Source organism: Pelecanus crispus, chromosome 1, assembly GCF_030463565.1.
Source record: "Pelecanus crispus isolate bPelCri1 chromosome 1, bPelCri1.pri, whole genome shotgun sequence".
NCBI classification, from domain to species: Eukaryota; Metazoa; Chordata; class Aves; order Pelecaniformes; family Pelecanidae; genus Pelecanus; species Pelecanus crispus.
The window spans coordinates 15,098,867-15,123,005 of NC_134643.1; the positions used below are offsets into that span (position 1 = coordinate 15,098,867).

Consider the following 24,139-nt stretch of genomic DNA (forward strand, 5'->3'; position numbering starts at 1 on the left):
CCTGTTTCCAAATGCACTATAATCAGAAGTGAGTTCTAACTATACAACTACCTGAAAATATCCACTGAATATAACGAGTACAGTAAAACCAAACCTGATTCTGAATGTAAGCAGAGACCAAACTTTTTTAAGGTGACCTAACAGTCTAACTTTAATGCATTAGAGTGAAAATGCAAACAGAACTGAAGTTACTGACCAGTTATGTATTCAGTAATTTTCAGCTATTAGTATATTCTGAGAAGTTATCACACCTCTCTGCATATATCTTTCCAAACATTCAGGGATGTATTAACAGGAACAAAATATGCAAAAGTATGCAAGACAAAGGGTTTAATTCCATTTTGCCTAATATAGATAACATCATAGCTCAAAACTACAAGTAGATCTAGTCAATTCTCTTTAAGAAAAGCATATTTCACAAGAAAGCACAAGCAAGATAAAATGTCTAGAAAATGAAAAATGGTAGGAGAACTGAATTGATTTGAAGAAGCAATTGAAAAATCATTTTGGTAAAGCAAGAAGTACTGGTTAATTTTGGCTTGTAAACCATAATGTAAACAATAAGAACAAAAATATCTACTTGCTTACTGGTTGCAATACAAAATTAACAGCCCTTGTCCCCTTTGATGTAAAATGAGCTGATTTAATTTAAATCAGTACTAATAATTCTCGCATGACATTTCATGCATAAATTCACTCATGTCTCCTATACTAAGGCACATTTTTATGAAGAGAACAATGTTGTATTTCTGTCTAAATGTGGGAAACCTAAAATGAAATACTACTTTTCTACAAACCAGAACTGAGTAGACTCTCAGAACCTTTGCAAAATGCACTTGCGGTAGGCATTATAGAGTTTCTTTGCATCCCTCCATTTTGTAATAATTGCGCTTGGACACAATGCACATTTCATATTCTGCACACTGAACCCATGTAGACAGACAAATCATACTCCTGGTTGTTTCTTAAGCCTGAAAAAGCATCAACTGCTGTACCTAGGTAAGGAAACCCTATGACTTATCTGTTGTTGTAGGATGAAGACTGCATACCCCATAGCTGCACTGCTTTTAGCGTGGTGTGAAAGTACATTTGCATTTTTTCACCATTAAAAATAATGTTGTACCTTTTAAAATACTTCAGCCACATGCTCACCTAGCCAAATATCCAACCAGAACATCAACTGTGCGCGTTCTGTCCCAGGCACAGAATGTAACTGCCCAGTGGTGGTGGCAGTATCATCTTCAATCTGTTAAGTTATTATACAAAAGTGCATCTGAAGAAAAACATCCTCCAAAATGGACAATAGTGCTTTAACCTCCATTATCTCTTGGTTTAAAAACCGAGCAAATAAATTCAAACAAACAAATCCAGTGACATGTTACAGTTACGCACTATGTGTTCAACAGTCTCATGATAAATTAGAACTACTAAGAAAAACAGTGAATATTCTGGAGGAAAAGGAGCACTGAAAACTTCTCAAGTGAATATAGGCCTATATTCAAACAATCCTCACTATGTGTGTGAAAATTTTATTTAAAAATAGCACAAAACCAAGAGAAATTTCAACTTCTAAGGGGGTAACTGAAACAATTTTCATTTGCAGAAGTGGAAATTTGCATGTTTGTTTTTCTTCCCTAGTGCTACTCTGCTGTTCTAGTTAGTGAGGAAAAACAAAATGAATGAGCCCAATTCTTTTTCATGTAACCCAATTACAGCAAGAAGTTACAGCAGGAAAAACTTTGTCTCATATCAATTGCAAAGATCACACTTCTGAAAGGAACACGTTAACTTTTTGCTTGCAAGAAGCAAGAGACCATTTTCAGGACTAATTAACATTAAAAGGAGAAAGATTAAGATTCAAATTTTAGGTTGAAATTCTATATAGTAAAAATGAAACATTTTCAATAAACCCTAGCATTAAACAGAAAATTGAAATTTTGCTGCTTATTAGCATAGAAATTTCATTTTTGAAAAGCTAATAACCAGAATTTTCATGTGAATAGAAATTATGCACAAAAACAAGAAGCAATAAGAGATATCACAAAATCAGCAACATGACAGATCTTAAAGCAGCTGCTAGTCCTTCTTGAGTCTTGACTGAGATTGTTGATCAACTTTAAAGCCAAGGCATGCTGTTTTCTGACAGTACATGGGGAGAATTAGTAAGTATTTGGTTCCTGTACACCCTTTCAGTTTACAAATTAAAGAGCACAACATAAAATTAATATTGAATCAGTTAAGAAGTCAAATATTTAATTTAAAACATTTTAAACTTCTGTACAATTCAAGAATTATTACCATGCTGTACACACAAACAAGAAAATAAAAGCTTGTGGAATCTATCAGTAAAATGTATTGATACTGCTAAGGATAACCCAGCTCCTAAATATTTACTTTAGTTGAAAAATGCATTTACAAAATAACTAATGGCAAAAATCAGTGGGATATAAATTGTTTCAAACTATTCAAGAAAAAAAAGCAATTAAATATTATGCCCAGATTAAGCTACTTCCAAAATCTACTTTAAATTCTGTTGTATTTTATGTTACTTTACATTAGACATTTCAAGAATTTTTAATTAAAAGTTATTGCAAAAATTGTTTTCATAATTAAAACTATTTTAGAAAATTTTAAAATTTTATTTTGGTATAAACAGATTTAATTTCAACTTCTTTGTCCTAACCTGGTTAAGGTTTAATACAATCTTTTTATATCTTTAAAGCTTAATCTGCATATAGTCAGAAAAATGAAGAATTACAGCTATTCTTTGATAATACTGCCATCTAGCGTACACGCTAAATTAGGATGAAGCATTTATTTGAATTTTTTCATTCTGCAATTTAGGCTAAGGGGGAATTACACTCCATGTACAAACTATGTCTTCAGTACTACCTAACTGTGCATTGGAATAATGACAGTTGTTCTCTCATCTGGAATGCATGTTAAATATGCAGACATAATAATTTTGAAAATAATACTGTAAAGCTCTGTTATATAATACATTCATGTCTTAAGTATACCACGATGGTTTTGATAGCCAAAAAGAAGAGAATATACAGCTAACATCCTACACACAAATTTTACTATGTAGTGCTCCCAGTCTTGTCATCATCATTCCCTTTCATATCACTTAAATAAATTAAATTGAAATTTGCTCCTTGAGACTAGCAAAGTTCAGGCAAAGCTCTAAATTTCATAGTTGCAGCTGGACAGTCAACTGTTTTGCCTCTTGCCTGTTCTTCCATCTTATGCCTTAAAGGTTGCACCTTTTCCATCTAAAAAATTAAATTTTCTTGAAAGATCACAGTGACAGAGTCTTCAAACACTTGAAGAAAGAAAGGCAGAGAGAAAGAGAAGGAAGGAAGGAAGAAAGGCAGAGAGAAAGAGAAGGAAGGCAGGCAGGCAGGCAGGCAGGCAGGCAGGAAGGCCGGCCTAAAACAAGAAGTACCTATGTGATGGATCAACACTAGATTTAGAGCTCAAGTGAAACCAATCTGAACATTACTTGGATTGTATCTTACTTTCTTCTGAGTTTCTATAACGGTCTCATAAGACTCCATTTCTTACTGAACTAAACCTAGATCAATCGTTGTTGATAAACCAACATCATCAAACAAGACAACCACCTTTTGCCTCAGTATTCTGAGTTTCAGCTTCAACACTTCGTGTCTTAAATGAAAAAATGCACTACCTAGAGCAAAATGCAAACCCAGCATCCTGTAAGGAAAGGGGTGTGACCAATACCTTGACTGACAGACCTGATCGACAGACTTCAAAGTACAGTGAATTAAAGAATCAACACAACATTCATAAAAAAGCAATTATCTTGGGCTACATCTGACACTAGCCAGAAAAAACCAAAGGTGAATAGATATAGCTGGCCAAATCTATACATTTTTATGAACACTAAGGTCCCTGTGTTCTTTGTACTCCAAAGTTGCTATAAGCAGCTACAAGGCTGCAGCAATCATCCAAAGTCTGGTCAGAAACTGCCTGCTTCAACAACCTTTGGTGTCCCTTCATATGGCATTTGCCCACAGGAAACTTCACATAGCTTTGAAATACTCACTGAGTTAGGGTTCCTTCTGAAAGCAAAGTGAATTCCTGAGGTGCCGTAGAGACGACAGAAGGCAAGAAACAAGTACAGGATGCATAAATGTGTCTAAACTTGATTTTTTTCAGCCATCTCCTGAACACCTCTGGAAGCTAATCCATTGACCTCTCAAGGGGTGCAGACTGTAAGCTGAAAACTCACTCATCTAATTACCAAAAAGTAAATGCTTATATTAAGAGATTTTTGAGGTTGTTGTCTAATGATTTCTCATGTCTCAGATCATACAATAACCTTTAACTGAAGGAGCTTGAGAGAAAATGTTACGCGAAGGTGTAAGTTGCCTACTGCATCTGGGTCCCCACCACTGTTAACAAAGATATTCACATACCACTGATTAAATAAAGTACTGCAATTCTCTAGCTTCTCTGTTGCCTGATTTTACAATATGTACATTTATGTTTGGTTATTCTACAAAGTTGGGAGATTAATTTTGCCAAACATTTGTGTGAACATTGGACAGTGATGATTAAAGCAGTAGCAAAATTATTTAGGTATCTTGAGCATGTGATTCCTAGAACATTACATGAATCCAGACATCAGATTTAAATAAACCTTGGTTAAATTTGAGACCTAACAAGTAGAAAATATTTCTATAAGTAAAAGTTAAGCACAACTGGAAAGCAGGAAAGAAATTGAGATCTTCTAAGGTGGACATTAAAGATCTAAGAATCAAGTTAACAGTAGAATATCTACTTACATTTACACTTGACAAACCCCAGAGCTCTAGAGAAAACTCTAGATTTACTTACGCCACTCAACCCTATAGTAATGCTGCCATCTAGTGAAACAGGATACGGACTCTCCTCTGCAAGACTGTTAAAGTTGGTCCAAATGAGAATTATCCCTAAGATACAAGTATGACAGCAAACACCTTTCATCTGCAAATACCTTATTCTTCCCTCTGCTCCTTCTTCACCACTACATTTTTGTAATGTGTTACAAGGTGACTAATTTTGGCCATAGGACAGTGAACATTTACTTAACTTGAAATGCAAACAGGCTAACAGACTTCAATGAGAAGCCAAGGAACTAATCAACACAGATCACAGTCCAGGATCAGGGAAAAGTTAGCTTTTAGAAGGTTTCATACCATTACACAGATAAAGCCTTGAATTCATAGCTAGTAATACAGATAAATATTACTCTGAACCTTCAACTTAAATTACTGTGGTGGTTGTCTCCTCATCATATTTAATTAGAATGATGACTTACAAAAAACAATGTAAAACCTCTTCAAAAATTCCAGACAGTAAAAAGGAAATAAAGAAAGTAAGTACACACTCACCTGGGAAAATATATTTGCAGTTGGAGCAACTCTGTTGTCCACAATACTATATAATATTGCTAACAATCTGTCCAGGGGAAATGGCTTTGGCCCAAGGAGGTGATTGCTGGTCTGCAACAGAAAGACTTTTCAATCCAACAGATCTTTCCTGGAGTACCACAAGATGTTATTCTCACATTTTTTTAGTGTCTGGGGAGGCACTATAATTCACAGTAGTCTTTCACACAGCCTACTTAACGTATTATGGAAAACACGGAATACATGCATATTCATCAAGATAAAGATATAGACATACAGCCCTATTTAACATGGCAAGAGTTCAAACTGCACAAGAAATAAGAACATTTTTGAGCTATAACAGAGGATCTGATGCCAAATTTCCTGTCACTAGATTTACAGATTTACTTGTCCTATTAAATTACCTTGCCCAATCTAAGGATTACAGAGGAAAGACTACGTTCTATGGCATTCTCAAGGTGCACATAGTTTTCTTCACGGTTTATCAACAGTAAGACAAGTCAGGCTTCTTAAAAGCACGCAGAATTTCTAGCTAGTGAAAAAATTTAAAGGTTTAGTTTTATTCTATTGTCTACAGTCAGTCTATAATCCATGATCACCTACAAAGAACTGCATATAACAGAACAACAGTTTTTACAAATCCATAAAACCATCAAACAACTTTTAAGTCTATTTTTGTGTGTTTTGCTTACTGAAGACAAATATTTTACCAGCATTTGCATTTTGAAAAAGCATAAAAAGAGAAGATTCTGCTGAAGTATCAATGCATCCACTTTCTTTCAATCATTTTAGCCAGTCTTTTTTCTTCCTCTCATAGAGGTGCAAAGTCATAATGGGAGTTCCTCATCTTAAATGCCATACTAAACTACTCTAATAAACAGCCTTATGGTCTAGAACATGAATAGAATAACTTAGCAATGGGCACCAACTGTAATACAGGAGATTATATTTAAACATAGGAAAAAAACTTTTTTATGCCTGAGGGCTGTTAAACACTACAACTTATTGCCCAAGGCAGGCTGTGGAGTCTCCGTCCTTGGACACATCAAAACCCAACTGGCCATGGTCCTGAGTAACCTGCATTAGGTGACCCTGCTTGAGCAGGGGGATTGGACTAGACCAGAGGTCCTTGCCCATCTCAGCTCTTCTCTGAATTTCACTTTCTAAAACTATTTTTTTTAAAAAAAGTTGATCAACTATCTCTGCAGGAATAAAATGTATTAACTGCTCATTTTTTTCCCACAAAATTGCTGAGTTTTTTATAGTTTTGGTTGATTTTAACTTTTTAGTTTTCATTTTCTCTTTTGCTTCCTTTATACCACAATGAAAATGTTGCCATTTTGATACCGAAACCAAAGAAAACATTTTTGATCAGGAAATTAGAAATGAGAACACTTCAACTTACTGTTTTACACAGGAAATGCCTTTACTACTGTTTTTCTACTTTCTTAAAATACACTCAATCATAGGGTAATTCCGGCTGGAAGGGACCTTAGGAGGTCTGTAGTCAAACCTCTCCTGCTCAGAGCAGGGTCAGCTAGGAGGTCAGGGCAGGTCGCTCAGGACTTTACCAGTCCAGTCTTGGAAACTTCCAAGGACAGAGACTGTGCCACCTCTCTGGGAAACCAGTTTCACTGCCTGGCTGTCCTCATAAGGAAAAAAGCTTTCCTTACATCCAGTATAAACACCTTGTTTCAGCTTACACTCATTGTTTCTCATTCTCTCACCATCCACCACTATCACATAGTCTTGATGATCTCCTTGCAGGTACAGGACAGGCTGCTTTTAGGCCCCCCTTCTCCAGGTTGAACAACTGCAGTTCCCTCAGCCTCTCCTTGCAGGGCAAGTGCTCCAGCCTGACCATTTTGATACCTCTGCTGAACTTGTTCCAGTTTATTGACGTGTGTCTTGTACTGGAGGGCGGCAATACTGGACAGAGGATTCAAGATGCAGCCCAAAGAGTGCTGACTGTGAAGGCCCAGAGCGCATCCACCTCCCAGGAGTTTAGCTGGCTAAAATAAAAAGTTCAGCTGGCTGAGCCCAAGGTCAGCTCCTTTGCTGGTAAGAGCTGCTGTATAAAGAGCTACCTGCCAGCTACAGACAAACTGTGTTATCAGAACACAGCATATTTACTCAACTTTGCATTTACAGAGCTATTCTGTCCCTTATCCTTCTTTGCACCATACACATCATCTTCACACCTCAGCTGACAATGATGGACATTTTAGGCATTGCAGGTTATTGTATGTAGTAACACTGACTTCAGCTGAATTCACAGAAATCCGAGTTCCTGGTTTTTCAATGTTAAATCTTTTTAAAATAACCAATTTTACAAAAAGGAGAAGTACTGTTCATAGCACAGACTGGGTAGTATTACAACTTGGGCAGCATTGCTACGACTACAGAGATTTATTTATGACCCAGACTGTCAAAAGTTCTGACAAAGGAAATACTTGTTTCCTTTTAAGTTTGTATTTCATTCTCTCTACTTTTGACATCCAGTTTCCTTTTTTGTAGACACTGATTTATTCTTATTAGCAGAGCAGCCAAGATTAAAGAGGAATTTCAAAAGAAAGTTTGTTTCAAAATGCTTCTGGGAAGGAACACCTCAAATACACCACCAGCACCTCTGTGGCATTAGTCATCAGTAAAACACAACCACTCATTTCTTCAGCAAAAAACAAAAAGGTATTTCCAATACATGGCTTAGCTTTTCAAATCCAGGAGGTGTCCCCAAAACTACCTCTTGGCTAACACAGAAAGCAGTGTGAAAAATAATGGAAACATGTAGTCAAAACTTTAGCACGGCACCCTCGGTCAGAATGCAGGTAGGTTATAAGTTATGAACTGTACAATCCCATGCCATTCTGCTTCTAAACACGTCACTTCTATGAAGCATATTCTTTATTATCAACAGAAAAAATCAACAAACATACAGTAATTAAAATGTATGCACTCCAAGCAGCTAGCAGGCACAATTAGCATGTAGTAATCCCTGAAGTTGTGTTTAGTGTACAGTTACTTCACAAGCTTCTTGCTCCTAATATTATCAGCTCTCTGCTTACACAGAATACTGTTTTGAACTTCCAAATTATTTGAGAGAAACACTTTCTTCGGGAAACGCCAGAAGAGTTAATTCTAATAGTGTAACTTCTAGAAGCAGAACTTTGCTTTTATTTCTTTGACAGAAATAAATTCCTGGATGAATAGGAATGGTTTAGAAATTCCTCCAAACAGAACACAGTAAAGAATAAGATTTTTACAAATCTTCTGCAAGGAGCTAAGGCAGAATACTAAATAGAATAGTATTTCTAAAAATCCAAGGGACCCCTCATCTGACTTAAAAACAAAGATACCTTCCACATTTAGAAAACCTCTTTAAAAAGTTTTATAGCCATCAAATCCACTCTGTGTGTCCTCTATCGTCTTTCCACCTTGGCAATACACTCGTCAAATGCTTCAAGAGACTTTTCCCCAGTTGCCACTATCTATGCTTGTGCTTTTTATCTACAGTGTCAGAGTTTCATGTTCCCCCTCTTTAACTGGCCTAAGCCTGTCACCATCCCACAACTGTGAGCCATGTATTCACATTCTTAAATTTCACGAACAAGAATGAGAACCAAAAGCGTTCTTTGAAGAGTAGAAGCTTCAAACTAAATTACCTGCACAGAAGGGAGAAAGTCCTTAACCTTAGTTGGCTGAATTTTCAACCTTTTTAGCATACACTTAGAGACAGAACTATACTTCTCACTTTTTACATCAAAAAGCATTTCTGAACTTCCCTGGTTGCTATATAAACAAAGTATCTTCAGTTGTAAGCTAAAAATTCTGATACAAAATAAATCCTAGACTGAAGTTGAAGCAGATATAGCAGACAAACTCTTTTCCAATAAAAACCCAACACATTTGGTCTTCTGATGGACTGACATCTGAAAAAGCATACTCCTGCAAAAGTAACTTTACCAGGAAGATCTCTTGCTTGTTACTAAACTGGAAAAACATTGTTCCAGGGCAACCATGCAAAGAAATCCAACAAGTTCTGCTGTTACCAGCCACAAGGCAATTAATAGAATGATAAAGTCAATTTTTCCCCCTCGTTCATAGGATTTACTTTTTCTAATAAAAAAAACCATGGCCTGTGGACTGAACAGAGTTAAGAATCAAGAAACAGATTTTTAGCCTGGCTGTGCCTAAATTTTTAAGGAAGGACTTATTTCATCTAATGCTAGCTTCCTGCCAAGTAGGTATGTACAGCCAAACTATTTTCTTAAGTTCCCATTTGTCCTGGTTTTGGCTGGGATAGAGTTAATTTTTTTCCTAGTAGCAGACATACTGCTGTGTTTTGGATTTAGAATGAGAATAATGTCAATAACACACTGATGTTTTTAGTTGTTGCTAAGTACTGCTTACACTAGTCAAGGACTTTCCAGCTTCCCATGCTCTGCCAGGTGCACAAGAAGCTGGGAGGGGGCACAGCCAGGACAGCTGACCCAAACTGGCCAAAGGGCTATTCCATACCATATGGTGTCATGCTCAGTATAGAAACTGGGGGGAGTTGGCCGGGGGGCAGCGATTGCTGCTCAGGGATGGGCTGGGCATCGGTTGGCAGGTGGTGAGCAACTGCATTGTGTATCACTTGCTTTGTATATTCTTTTACCATTATTATTACTATTTTCTCTTCCTTTGCTGTCCTATTAAACTGCCTTTATCTCAACCCACAGGTTTTACCTTTTTTTTTCCTGATTCTCTCCCCCATCCCACCAGGGCAGGGGAGGGTGAGTGAGCAGCTGTCTGGTGCTTTGTTGCCGACTGGGGTTAAACCATGACACCATTACAGCCAGCAGAAATCTAATCAATACAGTTTATGGTGCAATTCATCTCACTGAACGTAGAACCTGCTTTAGTATGAGAGGAATCACACCCTACACGCTAATGACTGCATTGACTAGCTCTGCACTGTCTACAAAAAGACAATAATTTAGATGCAGGCACCCACTTGGAGTTAGGTGAATCTGATCTGTAAATCATTCTTCAGACAAGCTTCTCTGAGAGAAGGTATATTGATATAAGCTGTCACACCAACTGAAGCAAATGAGCCTTTATTCATAAGTTTACATATGTAATCCTTTACCCCTATATTTCAGTTTCCCTCGCTATAGAATTAATAGTACCAAAATATACAAGTTAACATCTGGGTGATTGTATTTCTGTGCAAATATTTATAAAGGTTACAGTATAGTAAAAGTAACATAGGTCTGGAAGATCCTCTAAGGACCTGCGGTCCTGTTCTCCACTATCACCTCTACCATGCCTCGCAGACTTTCAAAACCAGACTGTGCTCTGCACTACAAGCAGTTTCAGTTTCTGGCATCAATACTTAACAGCAAAAGGGTCCCTACCTGTAAACTATAAAGTGACACATAAGTAGAGAACCAGTGCTTTGTAACTAGAAGCAAAGGTACTCTTGAAATGCCACGAAGTACCCATCCTATCTGTTAATCCCCAAGACACACTCCTGTTTCTTGCATGTAGTTAGAGTTTAATCTAGCACTGTCAACTGAAGAGATATTTTCTGTTAACCATGTTTGATTTACTAGTAGTATGAAGTTCTAATTCTCTTCAAAGTAACACTGATTTTTAATGCAACAGAGGTGCAAGAATTAGATCATTTGCAGTCTTAGAAGCCTTTCCTGATGATGCAAGTTACTTGTTACAGTTGGACAACAAACCAAGGTTCTTTAACTGCACGCATGTCTAATCACACTTTCAGAATATCAGTTCAATGCTTAAGTTGTAGGGTAAATGTAAAGTCTACAAAATTAGAATTAATCTAGTTAAAGTAAAAAAGCTAACTGAAATCTTACTCATCTTTTTGACCATTGATTTTGTTTACATTACATTTGTTTACATTTGTTTCAGTTACCCTCCTTTACAGTTCTTTCCTTAGCACCTCCTCCTGTTCTGTTTTTGTACCTACTCAGTAGCATTTAGTTTACTGCAGGAACAGTAACAAAATGAAAAACAATTTATCATTAATGCAGGCACTTCTGAACACTAAGTAATGAACTCAGATACAAGTCCATTTAACATAAACAATGACACAAGAGAACAAGCTCTACGCTACAGCTAAGGTGATCACGACCTCAATATTTCTTCATGAAATCTCTATTTTCCCATTTCTTTTACATTCCTAGCCGTTCCCATCTCCCTAGTTGTTCCCGTCTCACCACCCAAGTTGGAAATCTATTGCCAATAAAGAATAAAACAAAACACCTTTCCTGCAGAGGATGCAAGGAAAGAACATCATTTTGGTCTAAGATACAATAATTATGCCTTCTCCTGAAAATTATTTATCAACTAATTAAGACGTGGAGGTATTTCAAGAATATAGCAGCCCTGAAAATAATTAAATGCTCTGGAAGTTCTCAGGAGTTCATGCGCTAGGGACAAAACGCACAAGGTCTATGTGTACAGGACACGTGCATTCAGAGACTTCAGAATTCTTAAATTTACATAAACATCTACCTAGCAGTGCATCACATTGCACTGTTGAAGTAAAACTATGCTCACTTACACTTTCACATGCAAAAACTGTGCCCCTAAAGACATAAGAGAACCTCGAAAAAAGTCTTTGGATAGCCAAAGACTCTGTCCTCCTGCAGGGGCAGGAGAAAAATTAGGGAAAAGGCTATAGGTGGGATCAGAAGCAAAGGATTATTAGGCTAAGAATCATATTAAAATTTTTCTCATATTATTTACACTGCCTGTAGCATAGAGAAGAAAAGAATATAGTGATTGTTTCAGCAGGGATTTAGTGCTGTCTGCACTGCTCTTAATTTATGGATTTACAGGTCAACCAGGGGATCAGACCCAGCCAGCATGGGTTCACGAAAGGCAGGTCCTGCTTGACCAACCTGATCTCCTTCTATGACCTGGTGACCCGCCTGGTAGATGATGGAAAGGCTGTGGATGTCATCTACCTGGACTTTAGCAAATCTTTTGACACCGTCTCGCATAATATCCTCCTCGGGAAGCTGGCAGCTCACGGCTTGGACAGGCATACTCTTCGCTGGGTAAAAAACTGGTTGGGTGGCTGAGCCCAGAGAGTTGTGGTAAATGGTGTTAAGTCCAGTTGGCAGCCGGTCACGAGCGGTGTTCCCCAGGGCTCTGTTTTGGGGCCAGCCTTGTTCAATATCTTTATCAATGATCTGGATGAGGGGATCGAGTGTGCCGTCAGTAAGTTTGCAGATGACACCAAATTGGGTGGGAGTGTCGATCTGCTGGAGGGTAGGATGGCCCTGCAGAGGGACCTGGACAGGCTGGACCGATGGGCCCAGGCCAACTGTATGAGGTTTAACAAGGCCAAGTGCCGGGTCCTGCACTTCGGGCACAACAACCCCATGCAATGCTACAGGCTTGGGGAAGAGTGGCTGCAAAGCTGCCTGGCCGAAAAATACCTGGGGGTGTTGGTAGATAGCCGGCTGAACATGAGCCAGCAGTGTGCCCAGGTGGCCAAGAAGGCCAACAGCATCCTGGCTTGTATCAGGAATGCTGTGGCCAGCAGGAGCAGGGAGGTGATTGTGCCCCTGTACTCGGCGCTGGTGAGGCCGCACCTGGAATACTGTGTCCAGTTTTGGGCCCCTCACTACAAGAAAGACATTGAGGTGCTGGAGCGTGTTCAGAGGCGGGCAACGAAGCTGGTGAAGGGTCTGGAGAACAAGTCTTATGAGGAGCGGCTGAGGGAACTGGGGTTGTTTAGCCTGGAGAAGAGGAGGCTGAGGGGAGACCTTATCGCTCTCTACAACTCCCTGAAAGGAGGTAGTAGTGAGGTGGGTGTTGGTCTCTTCTCCCAAGTAGCTAGCGATAGGATGAGAGGAAATGGGCTCAAGCTGCGCCAGGGGAGGTTTAGGCTGGAAATTAGGAAAAATTTCTTTACGGAAAGGGTAGTCAAACATTGGACTAGGCTGCCCAGAGAGGTGGTGGAGTCACCATCCCTGGAAGTGTTCAAAAAACGGGTAGATGTGGCACTTTGGGATATGGTTTAGTCTAGTCTACCCTTGATTGGTTTAGGTGGGCTTGGTAGTGTAGGTTAATGGTTGGACTGGATGATCTTAAAGGTCTTTTCCAACCTAGACGATTCTATGATTCTATGATTCTATGATTCTATACTATGATTTGTTTAAAAATAAGTCAATAAGTTATAAATGTTAAAATTTGATTTCTCTTTCTACATTACAGTTGTAAATATACATATAGCTACTTGCTTTTCCTAGCATATCAAGCCTCTGTCAGTAAAAACTGGCACAGCTCCACTGAAATCAATGATATTTAGCTATTTATAGCCATGAAAAGGTCAGTTAATAGTCTGATGCAATCCTAAACAACAGACAGGAGTGCAAAGTTTCCAAGCCTCAACACACAAACTTAAGCTCTTATACCTCACTGCATCACTGGGAATTATAGTGACTTGACTTTCAAAACTACTAACCACCTATTACTCCAACATCTTTGAGAGAAATTCTGATACCTGGCTCTTCCATGCATGGTGTCCTTTAAATAGCTTTATTAAGCACATTTTGTTATACACAAAAATATGGCTTCAAGAGACAAATTTATGCTACAGTTAAATTTCAATGAAATAAAAGTGTGTCATACAGAAATTTGTGGCATACGAAACAAATGCACCAATAATTGTTATTTATGCAATTCTGTTGTTTCTACAGTAAACAATGAGACAAAACAAAACACAAAACCAGCAGTACAGTAGAAATAAAATACTTGTTGCCAAGCTCAGCTTAGAAAGATAAAATACATACATACCTTTTCATGTTTCTTCATAAAGTTGGTCCTTCTAATTTTCCCATGATGCTGTAAATAACAGACAAGACCAAATATTATATGTAAGTTATTTTATGTTCCTTCTGTAGCAAAGACAGAATCAAAACAGTCAACAAAGAATTGTACAGTACCTATGGTAGTATGCTAGTCTGGGTCTATGCTACACCTCCAGTGTTTGTCTCTGGTGTTATTAGCCACCCTGCTTACTAGAAGCCTTAAAATTATACTTGCCTTACTTCTTGTTTCATTGTGTCCCAAGTGGTGCAAAGCCAAAAACCAACACACTAGTATTTTTTTGGTGACACGCATAAGGTTTTTTTCTGATCTAATCAGGGACTGATGAGAAGAGGCAGCAAAAATTTGTTTTTAATATGACTTCATGCCACCATCCTCCTCCTACCCCTCGATCATCTAATGAAAAAGACAGATGTTTCATTTCTTTCTCTATCCAGAGAAGTTTAAAAGATGGCCACTTCATTTTTAAAATGTATCCATGCATAAAATCCATCTGAATTTTCAGCTTTTATCTGCTCAATTTTAGAATTTGGATGATACGCATGTTGGCTGAATGACAACCAGGAATTAAATCAGTACAATACAAAGATAGTTCAAGGTGCAGGAGCTAAATGACAAACAGAAAGTGTGGTGGTGGGGGGAGGAACACCATTTAAAAAGGTGCAACTTTAAAGCTGCCTTAAGAAAGGAAGGACTGCCCAAAGAAAATAATCAAGTGTTCTTCAATCTCAGCTAAAACTGTGAGGGCAAGACAAGGAGAGAAATATAGTGAACAAGATGTTAGATGAATGGGTAAAAAAAATAAAAAAAAGACAGAGACACATGAAGGATGACGTGTAAATGATGTAAAATTAGTGGAGAGGCACAAGTATAATATTCTTTAAACACAGTTAAGTGCTATTTCTCAAAACATCACTTGATTTTTTCCACAACCTTGAGAAGTATACCTTATTAATAAGTAAACCTTATAAGCATGCTCAATGAATCAGGGAAAACAATATCTCAAATGAAGGAATTCTTTTTTCATCATAATGTTTAAAACCCTTTACTTAGTATTTGCGGACCTCAGCACTCAGCCATGTCAAGATGATCTCAGTTACTGTGGCTTTTCTTGACTGACTTCTGAAGAGCTTAATATTAGACAGGGCTTTAAGTTTCCTTTACATAATTTGCCAGACTAAAAAAAAAATTAGTTCATTCAACTAATACATATCACACACACTTAGAGACAGCAAAGTAATCTTTTTATCATGCCTTTGAAAAGAAGACTGTGGTGATAACAGAACTTTTGGAGGGGAAAGGGATCAAGCCTGAGGTTACACAGCATGCTAGTGACAGATCACAATAAACTGCATACATGCGTTTTAAAGGTTATGCTGGGATCTCCATATGGTGTATTTAAGTTACATCAAAATTGTTCCAAAGCAAGTGAGCAGGTGCCCTGTATCTGTGCAAGCACAAAGAAACATGAAATTCAGAGCTAATTTTAAGTTAGTTTTTAATCCCGTTTTCTATTAAAATTTAAAATGAAGACTTCGCATAGACTGCTATTCTTTTTTGTTTTAAAGACTACCTTTCAAAACCAACTTTGTATTTTTTCTCTCAATCGACTTCACAGGTCTTGGATTTTCACATAACTAATAGCAGTGCTGCCAATTATTACTTCATTGCTTTATCAGGCTGTTAGCACTCCAGGCTGCCACAAACTGTGACTTCATCTTTAGCTGTAGTATAGCATAGCACCTATACCAGTAGTGCAGATTAGCAGCTCAATGACCATCTTTTTCTTGGCATCCCTTTTGCCGTCTAGCAGTCCTTAGTTAAATCACTCCAGAAGATACTTTTCTGTAATCTACTCTGAATCTCATTACAAACCTGATAAAACCATATTCTATTTTCACAGTCCACATGACTCATAAAAACACTCAACTCAAACCACCCCCCACCCCCCCCAAAAAAAATGTTGGTTTTGTTGGGCTTTGAGATGCAGCTATTTCCGAAATTCACCTTAGCACCTGATGAAGGGCCAACTGCTATCAGATGGTATGTGTAGCAAGAATAGTAACCTCTGCTGCTTCACCAATTCTTGGGAAAAATACTTAATATCACTGATTGAAATACCTTCACAGTCCATGCTTCAAGAAGCTTAGAAGCTCATATTTATTGTACAAAAGTTTAGTAGTGTTCACATGCAAGAACGGAAACTAACTTCAGAGATACTAAAAAAGCAGGAAGGAAAAAATTAAATTGAGAAGGTTGTTCAGTGAACACAAACAGCAAAGATGTGGCACTTTTTGGTAACGTGTTTTACTGACTTGACTCCTGTAAACTCTCCTGTTCCTTTGAGTTCCAAGACTGATACAGAAAAATCTGGGGAAAAACATTTCTTCAGCAAATACATCTCTTACAACAAATTGCTTTGGCCAAGTGAAAAGAACAAAGGTTACCCACAAACAAAACTTGTCAATCTGCACTCACTACAAGTAATCCTCCACTCTTCTCAGGAAAGGACTAGGCAGAAGGGTGAAACACCTACAGCTTTCAACATAAGATCAGGAATAGTGTGCCCAGCAGGAGCAGGGAGGTGATTGTGCTCCTGTACTCGGCACTGGTGAGGCTGCACCTGGAATACTGTGTCCAGTTTTGGGCCCCTCACTACAAGAAAGACATTGAGGTGCTGGAGCATGTTCAGAGAAGGGCAATGAAGCTGGTGAAGGGTCTGGAGCACAGGCCTTATGAGGAGCGGCTGAGGGAACTGGGGTTGTTTAGTCTGGAGAAGAGGAGGCTGAGGGGAGACCTTATTGGTCTCTACAGCTACCTGAAAGGAGGTTGTAGTGAGGTGGGTGTTGGTCTCTTCTCCCAAGTAGTTAGCGATAGGACAAGAGGAAATGCGCTCAAGCTGCGCCAGGGGAGGTTTAGATTGGATATTAGGAAAAATTTCTTCACGGAAAGGGTAGTCAGGCATTGGACCAGGCTGCCCAGAGAGGTGGTGGAGTCACCATCCCTGGAAGTGTTCAAAAAACGGGTAGACGTGACACTTTGGGACATGGTTTAGTGGGCATGGTGGTGTTGGGTTGATGATTGGACTGATGATCTTAGAGATCCTTTCCAATCTTAATGATTCCTAGTTTTCACTTTCATTATAAATGATACAGCCACCAAGCCAGGAGGCGTGGGGTTGCTACTCTCCCCTTAATTGGTTTAGTGATGGACTTGGTATTGTTAGGTTAATGGTTGGACTGGATGATCTTAAAGGTCTTTTCCAACTGTCCTGGTTTTGGCTGGGATAGAGTTAATTTTCTTCCTAGTAGCAGGCATAGTGCTGTGTTTTGGATTTAGTAGGAGAATAACGCTGATAACACACTGATGTTTTAATTGTTGCTAAGTACTGCTTATGCTAGTCAAGGACTTTTCAGCTCCCCATGCTCTGCCAGGTGCCCAAAAAGCTGGGAGGGGGCACAGCCAGGACAGCTGACCCAAACTGACCAAAGGGCTATTCCATACCATATGATGTCATGCCCAGTATAGAAACTGGGCAGGGGGTTGGCCGGGGAGCAGCAATCGCTGCTCGGGAACTGTCTGGGTATTGGTCAGCGGGTGGTGAGCAATTGCACTGTGCATCACTTGCTTTGTATATTATTATTACTATTATCATTATCGTATTGTTATTATTATCATTACTATTTTACTTTATTTCAATTATTAAACTCTTCTTATCTCAACCCAGGAGCATTTCTCACTCCTACTCCTCCGATCCTCTTCCCCCATCCCATCGGGGTAGGGGGAGTGAGCGAGCGGCTGCATGGTGCTTAGTTGCTGGCTGGGGCTAAACCACGACAGCAACCTAAACGATTCTATGATTCTACGATCATACCAGAAACACGAAACCCATATTTAAACTAAAAACGTATTAGTATATCATCACTAGGAACTGCAGTAACTTCTCAAAACATGTATGTACAATTTTTTTTCAAGAGGGAAGAAGAAAACAAGCATATTTTTTACATATTTGTCTTGTTCTCATTTTATTCAATTGTTCACACCTACCTATCATGAATACCACACATTTATATACACACGCATATATTAATACATACTGTAATAACATAGAAAACCTTTAAGTTAGTAAAATGCATAGAAAGCATAATTGCCCAATCACTTTTCTGGTATCTGTCTTCCTGCCTATGTTTTGTCAAATTAAGACCTCAAAAACAATGCAATGAGGCAGGTTTGAGGAGCATGAAGATCCTGGGTAAGAAAGAGACAGACTACAAACCATGACACCACAGCATTTGTTTGCAGCATGACCACAACATAACCCAAAGAAAACATAGAAGAAAAAAAAAATTCAACCCATACATGGCAAGAACTTACAGAAAACAGGGTTTAGCCCATGATTTGGTAGTGATGATTAATACATTCATCCTAAAACATGCATTACCATCATTTCACCACAACATGTGCCAGCTAGTGGAACCACATCTTCTGCAAAAGCAACTGTTTATATGTTTCTGTTTCAGAAGCTTAAAATTGTGTAAGTAATTTAACAACGCACTATGTCATTTTACCTTATTAAAGGCTAACGCAGATGTGGTTCATATCTTATTCCAGAAATTTAAGTGTGGCTTATACCTAAGGATACTGCAGGCACTCCACTCAAGTCTTTACAAAATGGATCATTACCAATCACAATATGTGATCTACAGAAAAACTTCTGACCAAATCAAATGAACCACACATAGAAACAGAGCTCAAAATGAATGGTTGAAGAGTTTTAAACTAGGATATTCAGTATATAGGAATCCAGTAAGCAGTGCTAAGAAAAAAAATATCATTACCTTAAGAAAGAACCTCTTATCTGTCCTAACAGGATTGTAGGAGGCAAGGTAAGCAGCTATTAGAAGAAATTTGGAGTAATAAGGAAGTTCCACATGTGTATGTGCAGAAAGTCCTATAAAATAAACAAACAGTTTATGAGTCACCAAAACCCACTCTGAACATCCACAAACTTCAAATCAGACTTGTTTGCATTCTTCTTCTTTTCCTTCTCTCCTGCTCTACTCCTGTAACTCAATGAGTATGGCTGCTTTGTCAACCCCATTATCACAGATACAAAATCAGTGAAGGTCCAAGGAATGGCACGAAGCTACACGACACATTCTGAACTCTTTACGGACTCATCTCAGAAACTGTATTTGAAGCATTGGAGATAAGTAAATCACTAAGGTGTGATCTCCACCCCCACCCCCCCCAAAAAAAAAAAAAAAGAAATCCAGGCTACTTTCATTTAAGGTAATTTTTCTGGCAAACAGGGCAGACGAAGAGATGTATTTAAATGCAATGGCAAAGCTTTTCTCCGAGACCCAACCTTCAGAGTGCTCCAGACTGTGGCAGACCGCTCAGCCAGGAATGGGTCTGGCATGGTGGTGAAGAAGCAGTGCTTCACTTATGAGGAACAGTTCAGCATCTCATAATTTTTACCCACTGTTTTATTTTCTAACGAAAATGTTTTCAAAATTTTAAACCTGATCCAGTTGACCTATCCTGCTACATGTATACTTCATTCAGATTAAAGTCTCACACATTAAAACACACAAGAACTACAGTCTAGTATTTTCCTTCCTTCTTTTTACTTTTACTTTTTATTTTTTCCCCTTACATTCCCCTGCTCGTGTCACCACAGTTGCTTCTTTTACACAGCTTATGTGTATGAACAGGATGATCAAACCACCTTACTTCATAAGTTGTCTAGCTATGGAGACCACTAAAGGGTCTCTCTTGTGCCTTCTTTGCTTACAGGTTTTCACTTCAACGATTTCTTGTTCTGTGAAGTACCCATACTCTTATGCTTTAATCCACAAATACCAGCAAATAAAGATCAAGGAATTAAACATGTTTAAAAGTTAAGGTTCAGAGCATCAGTGTGATGAGAAGCATCCTAGATGATAGCTAGTAATAATTTCCTCTCACATAGGCACAAAAGGACAGCAGTTTTAGTTTCATTTACAATCAAGAAATTGTTTTATATTGCATGTTAACTACAAAACCCAACACCAAATAAACTCTTATATACAGACTATTTAGTTTAATCAGAAATATCTGTTTCTATTTCATTCTTCTGGTCTGCCAATATTGCATCATGCACTGAACTATTTCCTTATTTACATCCACAGTAAAATTTATTATAATTGCTTTTTAAGCATGTTATTATCAAATGCTGTTCACCAACAAGACAATTCTTCCTACTACATATACCTAAAAATCCTAGAAAATGCATTTTAAGTAAAATGTCCCTTTTTGGGATTGTCAGGTGCAAAAGTATTTCATGATCATCTGGGCACAGAAGGAGGGAGTTTAATAAGAACACTTTGAATCAAACTCCTTTGGTCAACGATGTCAAAAAATTACTGATCATAAAGCAAAAAGAGTTAACAGTCTGATGATTGCCATTATCTTAAATACAATTTTAAAATAAGTGGCTATCTTACCTACTATCTAAAGAAGAAATTATTGGTCATGATAAATAATATGGAAAAAGTGTTCCCAAACTAGACAGAGTTAATTTTCTTCATAGTAGCTAGTATGGGGCTATGTTTTGGATTTGGGCTGAAAACAGCGTTGCTAACACAGGGATGTTTCAGTCACTGCTGAGCAGTGCTTACACAGAGTCAAAGCCTTTTCTGCCTCTCACCCCACCCCACCAGCGAGCAGGCTGGGGGTGCGCAAGAAGCTGGGAGGGGACACAGCCAGGACAGCTGACCCCAGCTGACCCAAGGGATATCCCACACCACATGACATCATGCTCAGCGTATAAACCTGGGGGAAGAAGAAGGAAGTGGGGGGACATTTGGAGTGATGGTGTTTGTCTTCCCAAGTCACTGTTACACATGATGAAGCCCTGGTTTCCTGGAGATGCTGAACCCCTGCCTGCCCACAGGAAGTGGTGAATGAATTCCTTGTTTTGCTTTGCTTCTGTGTGCAGCTTTTGCTTTATCTATTAAACTGTCTTTATCTCAACCCATGATTTTTCTCACTTCTACTCTTCTGATTCTCTCCTCCATCCCACTGGGGAGGAGTGAGCAAGCAGCTGTGTGGGGCTTAGTTGCCAGGTGGGGCTAAACCACAATAGTCAACAATGTCGAAAAATTACTGATCATAAAGCAAAAATAGGAAACTGATGACTGCAATTATCCTAAGACAATTTTAAAATAAGTGGCTATTTTACCTACTATCTAAAGAAGAAAATATTTGTCATAATAAATAATACGGAAAAAGTGTTCCCAAACTACGAACTGGTCAAAAGACCATGACCAACTGACATCACCAGGAAAATGTTTTAGTATTCCTTCAAAAATTGTAAATGAAGGCTGACAGATACATAGAGATTCGACTTTCAAGCCTGTCTGAAGTATAAAATCAACAAAGCTGTACTCCTCCAAGGAAAGAACAGAAAGAATTCTTGTGATTCTGACATTTCTCTTTGCCAAGATATCAGGACACAGGACAGCTGTTTTGTTTAGGAATGTGTTAATCCAGTGTAATACACCAGGTATAATACTCCCTTCTCCCCACTCAGACAATTCTGCCAGTTGGCACACAGAGGTTTGACCATCGGGGGTCAGCTCATTCCTCATCCATTCTTACTTAAGAAATACTTATTTAAAGAAATCTGCTTTTACCCACAAAGGACCTTAGGAAGGATTACTCCCAGGACATATGCTAGGGGGAAAAATAGTTACAGTCCTTTGTAGAACACCTTCTCAAAAACATGATTAGCCTGAACTGTAACTGAATGCTAACAGGTAGCCTTGTCTATATAATTTCATTCACTTGTTCTCAGATAACAACAACCACGTCAAACTGAAAAGTACACATTTCACGTCACAAGCCCCTACAGAGTTAGTGTATCTGATACCTTTCAACTGCCCAGGTTCTCCATCATCACGCTGTAAGCGCTCCCACTGTGAGCTAAAAGACAGATAATGCAAATATATAAAGACAAAGTATTTGTTAGTATTTTAGAGAAAACTACCCGTTTGGTATATGTATATTTTAATTTCATGACACTGGCTAGGATACAGTTAGTAAGAGAATAATTAAAAATACCAAGTCTTACTACCTTGCACTTAAGTTTCAATAATGTGCAGACTACACATATTTGAAAAAAATGGAGAAAGTAATGTTATATTAAGGTATAGGAGTGCAAGCTGAATGTAAAATGCCAACTTCTTTTCATTCAACTACCACCCATAAGCAAGTATCAACAGCATTCTAAGTTTCAAGAACAATGCAGAATTGGATAAAAAGTAAAAACACTGATAGCTTTGATTTTTTTTATCTGCTTAGTAACTGTTTATCCTAATGAGAACAATACTATAATTACTGCATAATGTAATTTTAAAGTCTACGTCAAAAACAGAGCAATATTCATTCCTCACTAAAAAACTTCGAAGATATCAAGATGGAACATTTTGTCAGTGAAAAATGGCTGCAAGTAGTTTGGTGGTTTTCCTAAACAATAGCAAAAAAATTCACTTTAGAACTTCCCTTAAGGAACAACATTGTTAGAAAAGTAATTATTTTAGATCATTTTGTATACCACAAGGGGATAAAAAAACCAGGTTTGTTAAAGCACCAATGCTTTTTCCTTTTGTTTCATTTTTTAAAGATCTTTACGAACAGGGTTTATCAGTAATAAGCCATAAAACTTATGAAAACAGTTTAATGATAGCTAATGCAATACTCAAATTATAATGAATGATCAACCAAAACATCAATAAGCAAATTTGTTATCCAATGTCTATTTTACAGGTAGAAAAAAAAAGTTTCATTTTCATCTCAGTTCAGGCAGCACAACAGCTGATAGCAAAGTTCTATTCCTATAACTTACAACTTGAAGAAAAGCCCAGAGTAATTACAGTTCTGTGGCCAGAAAAACTGATATGGTAATTTTAATTCCTCAAGCATTTACAGGTACACAGAGGTAAATCCTAGAACTACTATGCAGAAAGCTGAAATTTGTAATAAAAAACCCAGTAAAGCTCAAATTTATAATCAAAGAAAACTGTAAAGAGGGAAATCTAGTTATTTGGAAACAAATCATAAGCTATTTTATATCGTAATCTTGTATTACACCCTAACTAGAGTAGGCAATTACACAATATAAAGTCAGGAAGATCCTGAGTAGACTGTGTAATGAAGATCAACATTGAGTATAAATGCATACTTGAGGCAAATAGAATAATGCCTCATAGTACAGTGAAGTCTCTTTTTGAAGGAACTTTTCCAAAACAGTTAGCAAAGACTTCTACTATGCACCCAGGTTCAGTTACCAGAATACTCTATGGCTTCAATAACATTCAAAGGAAAGAAATCATTATGTTTGTACCAAGATAAAGAAATGAAACACTACTGAATTATCTCTCTTTACATGGCGTAACATCAGAATCACTCATCTTAAAGATGGAGAAGACATTAAATCTGAGCTGATTACTACCATTAAAAATTAACACCAACATCTTTTTTCTAGCAATCTGGCAACTTAAGAAATAAACAGGGAGTCTAAAACCATACCAAGAGAAACTCAGCCCATTAGCAGAATGCCAGCTTTTAATGCTGTCAAAAATGGTAATTCCATCTAAGGAAAATTTTGCCCTTGGTCAAGAAAACAAGGGGTCAGAAAGTACAGTAAACATACAAACCTAGCTCTCCTAAACAAAGCTAAGGAACACAGATGTTCCAAATCTGCAATGTCTCATAAGAAGTTTGAGGCTTGCATGCATCCTTGGTATAGTGAGGATCTGCCAAGTCAACTTCACAAGTCTGTTTTAAACTGTGCCTGTATATTCTCGCGATGGATTCCCATGCTT

General features: G+C 38.0%; 1 protein-coding gene across 1 annotated transcript in view; it reads right to left on the reverse strand.

The window, feature by feature from the left end:
* The window catches only part of ORC5 (origin recognition complex subunit 5), a 78,078-nt gene that overhangs the window by 36,336 nt on the left and 17,603 nt on the right, over nt 1–24,139 (reverse strand). Inside the window, exons 9-12 of the mRNA XM_075712727.1 lie at nt 22,186–22,238; nt 19,109–19,221; nt 14,238–14,285; nt 5,400–5,510 (exon numbers count right to left, since the gene is read on the reverse strand). Of these exons, the coding sequence (XP_075568842.1) occupies nt 5,400–5,510; nt 14,238–14,285; nt 19,109–19,221; nt 22,186–22,238 (325 nt within the window). The remainder of the gene's footprint in view (nt 1–5,399; nt 5,511–14,237; nt 14,286–19,108; nt 19,222–22,185; nt 22,239–24,139) is intronic.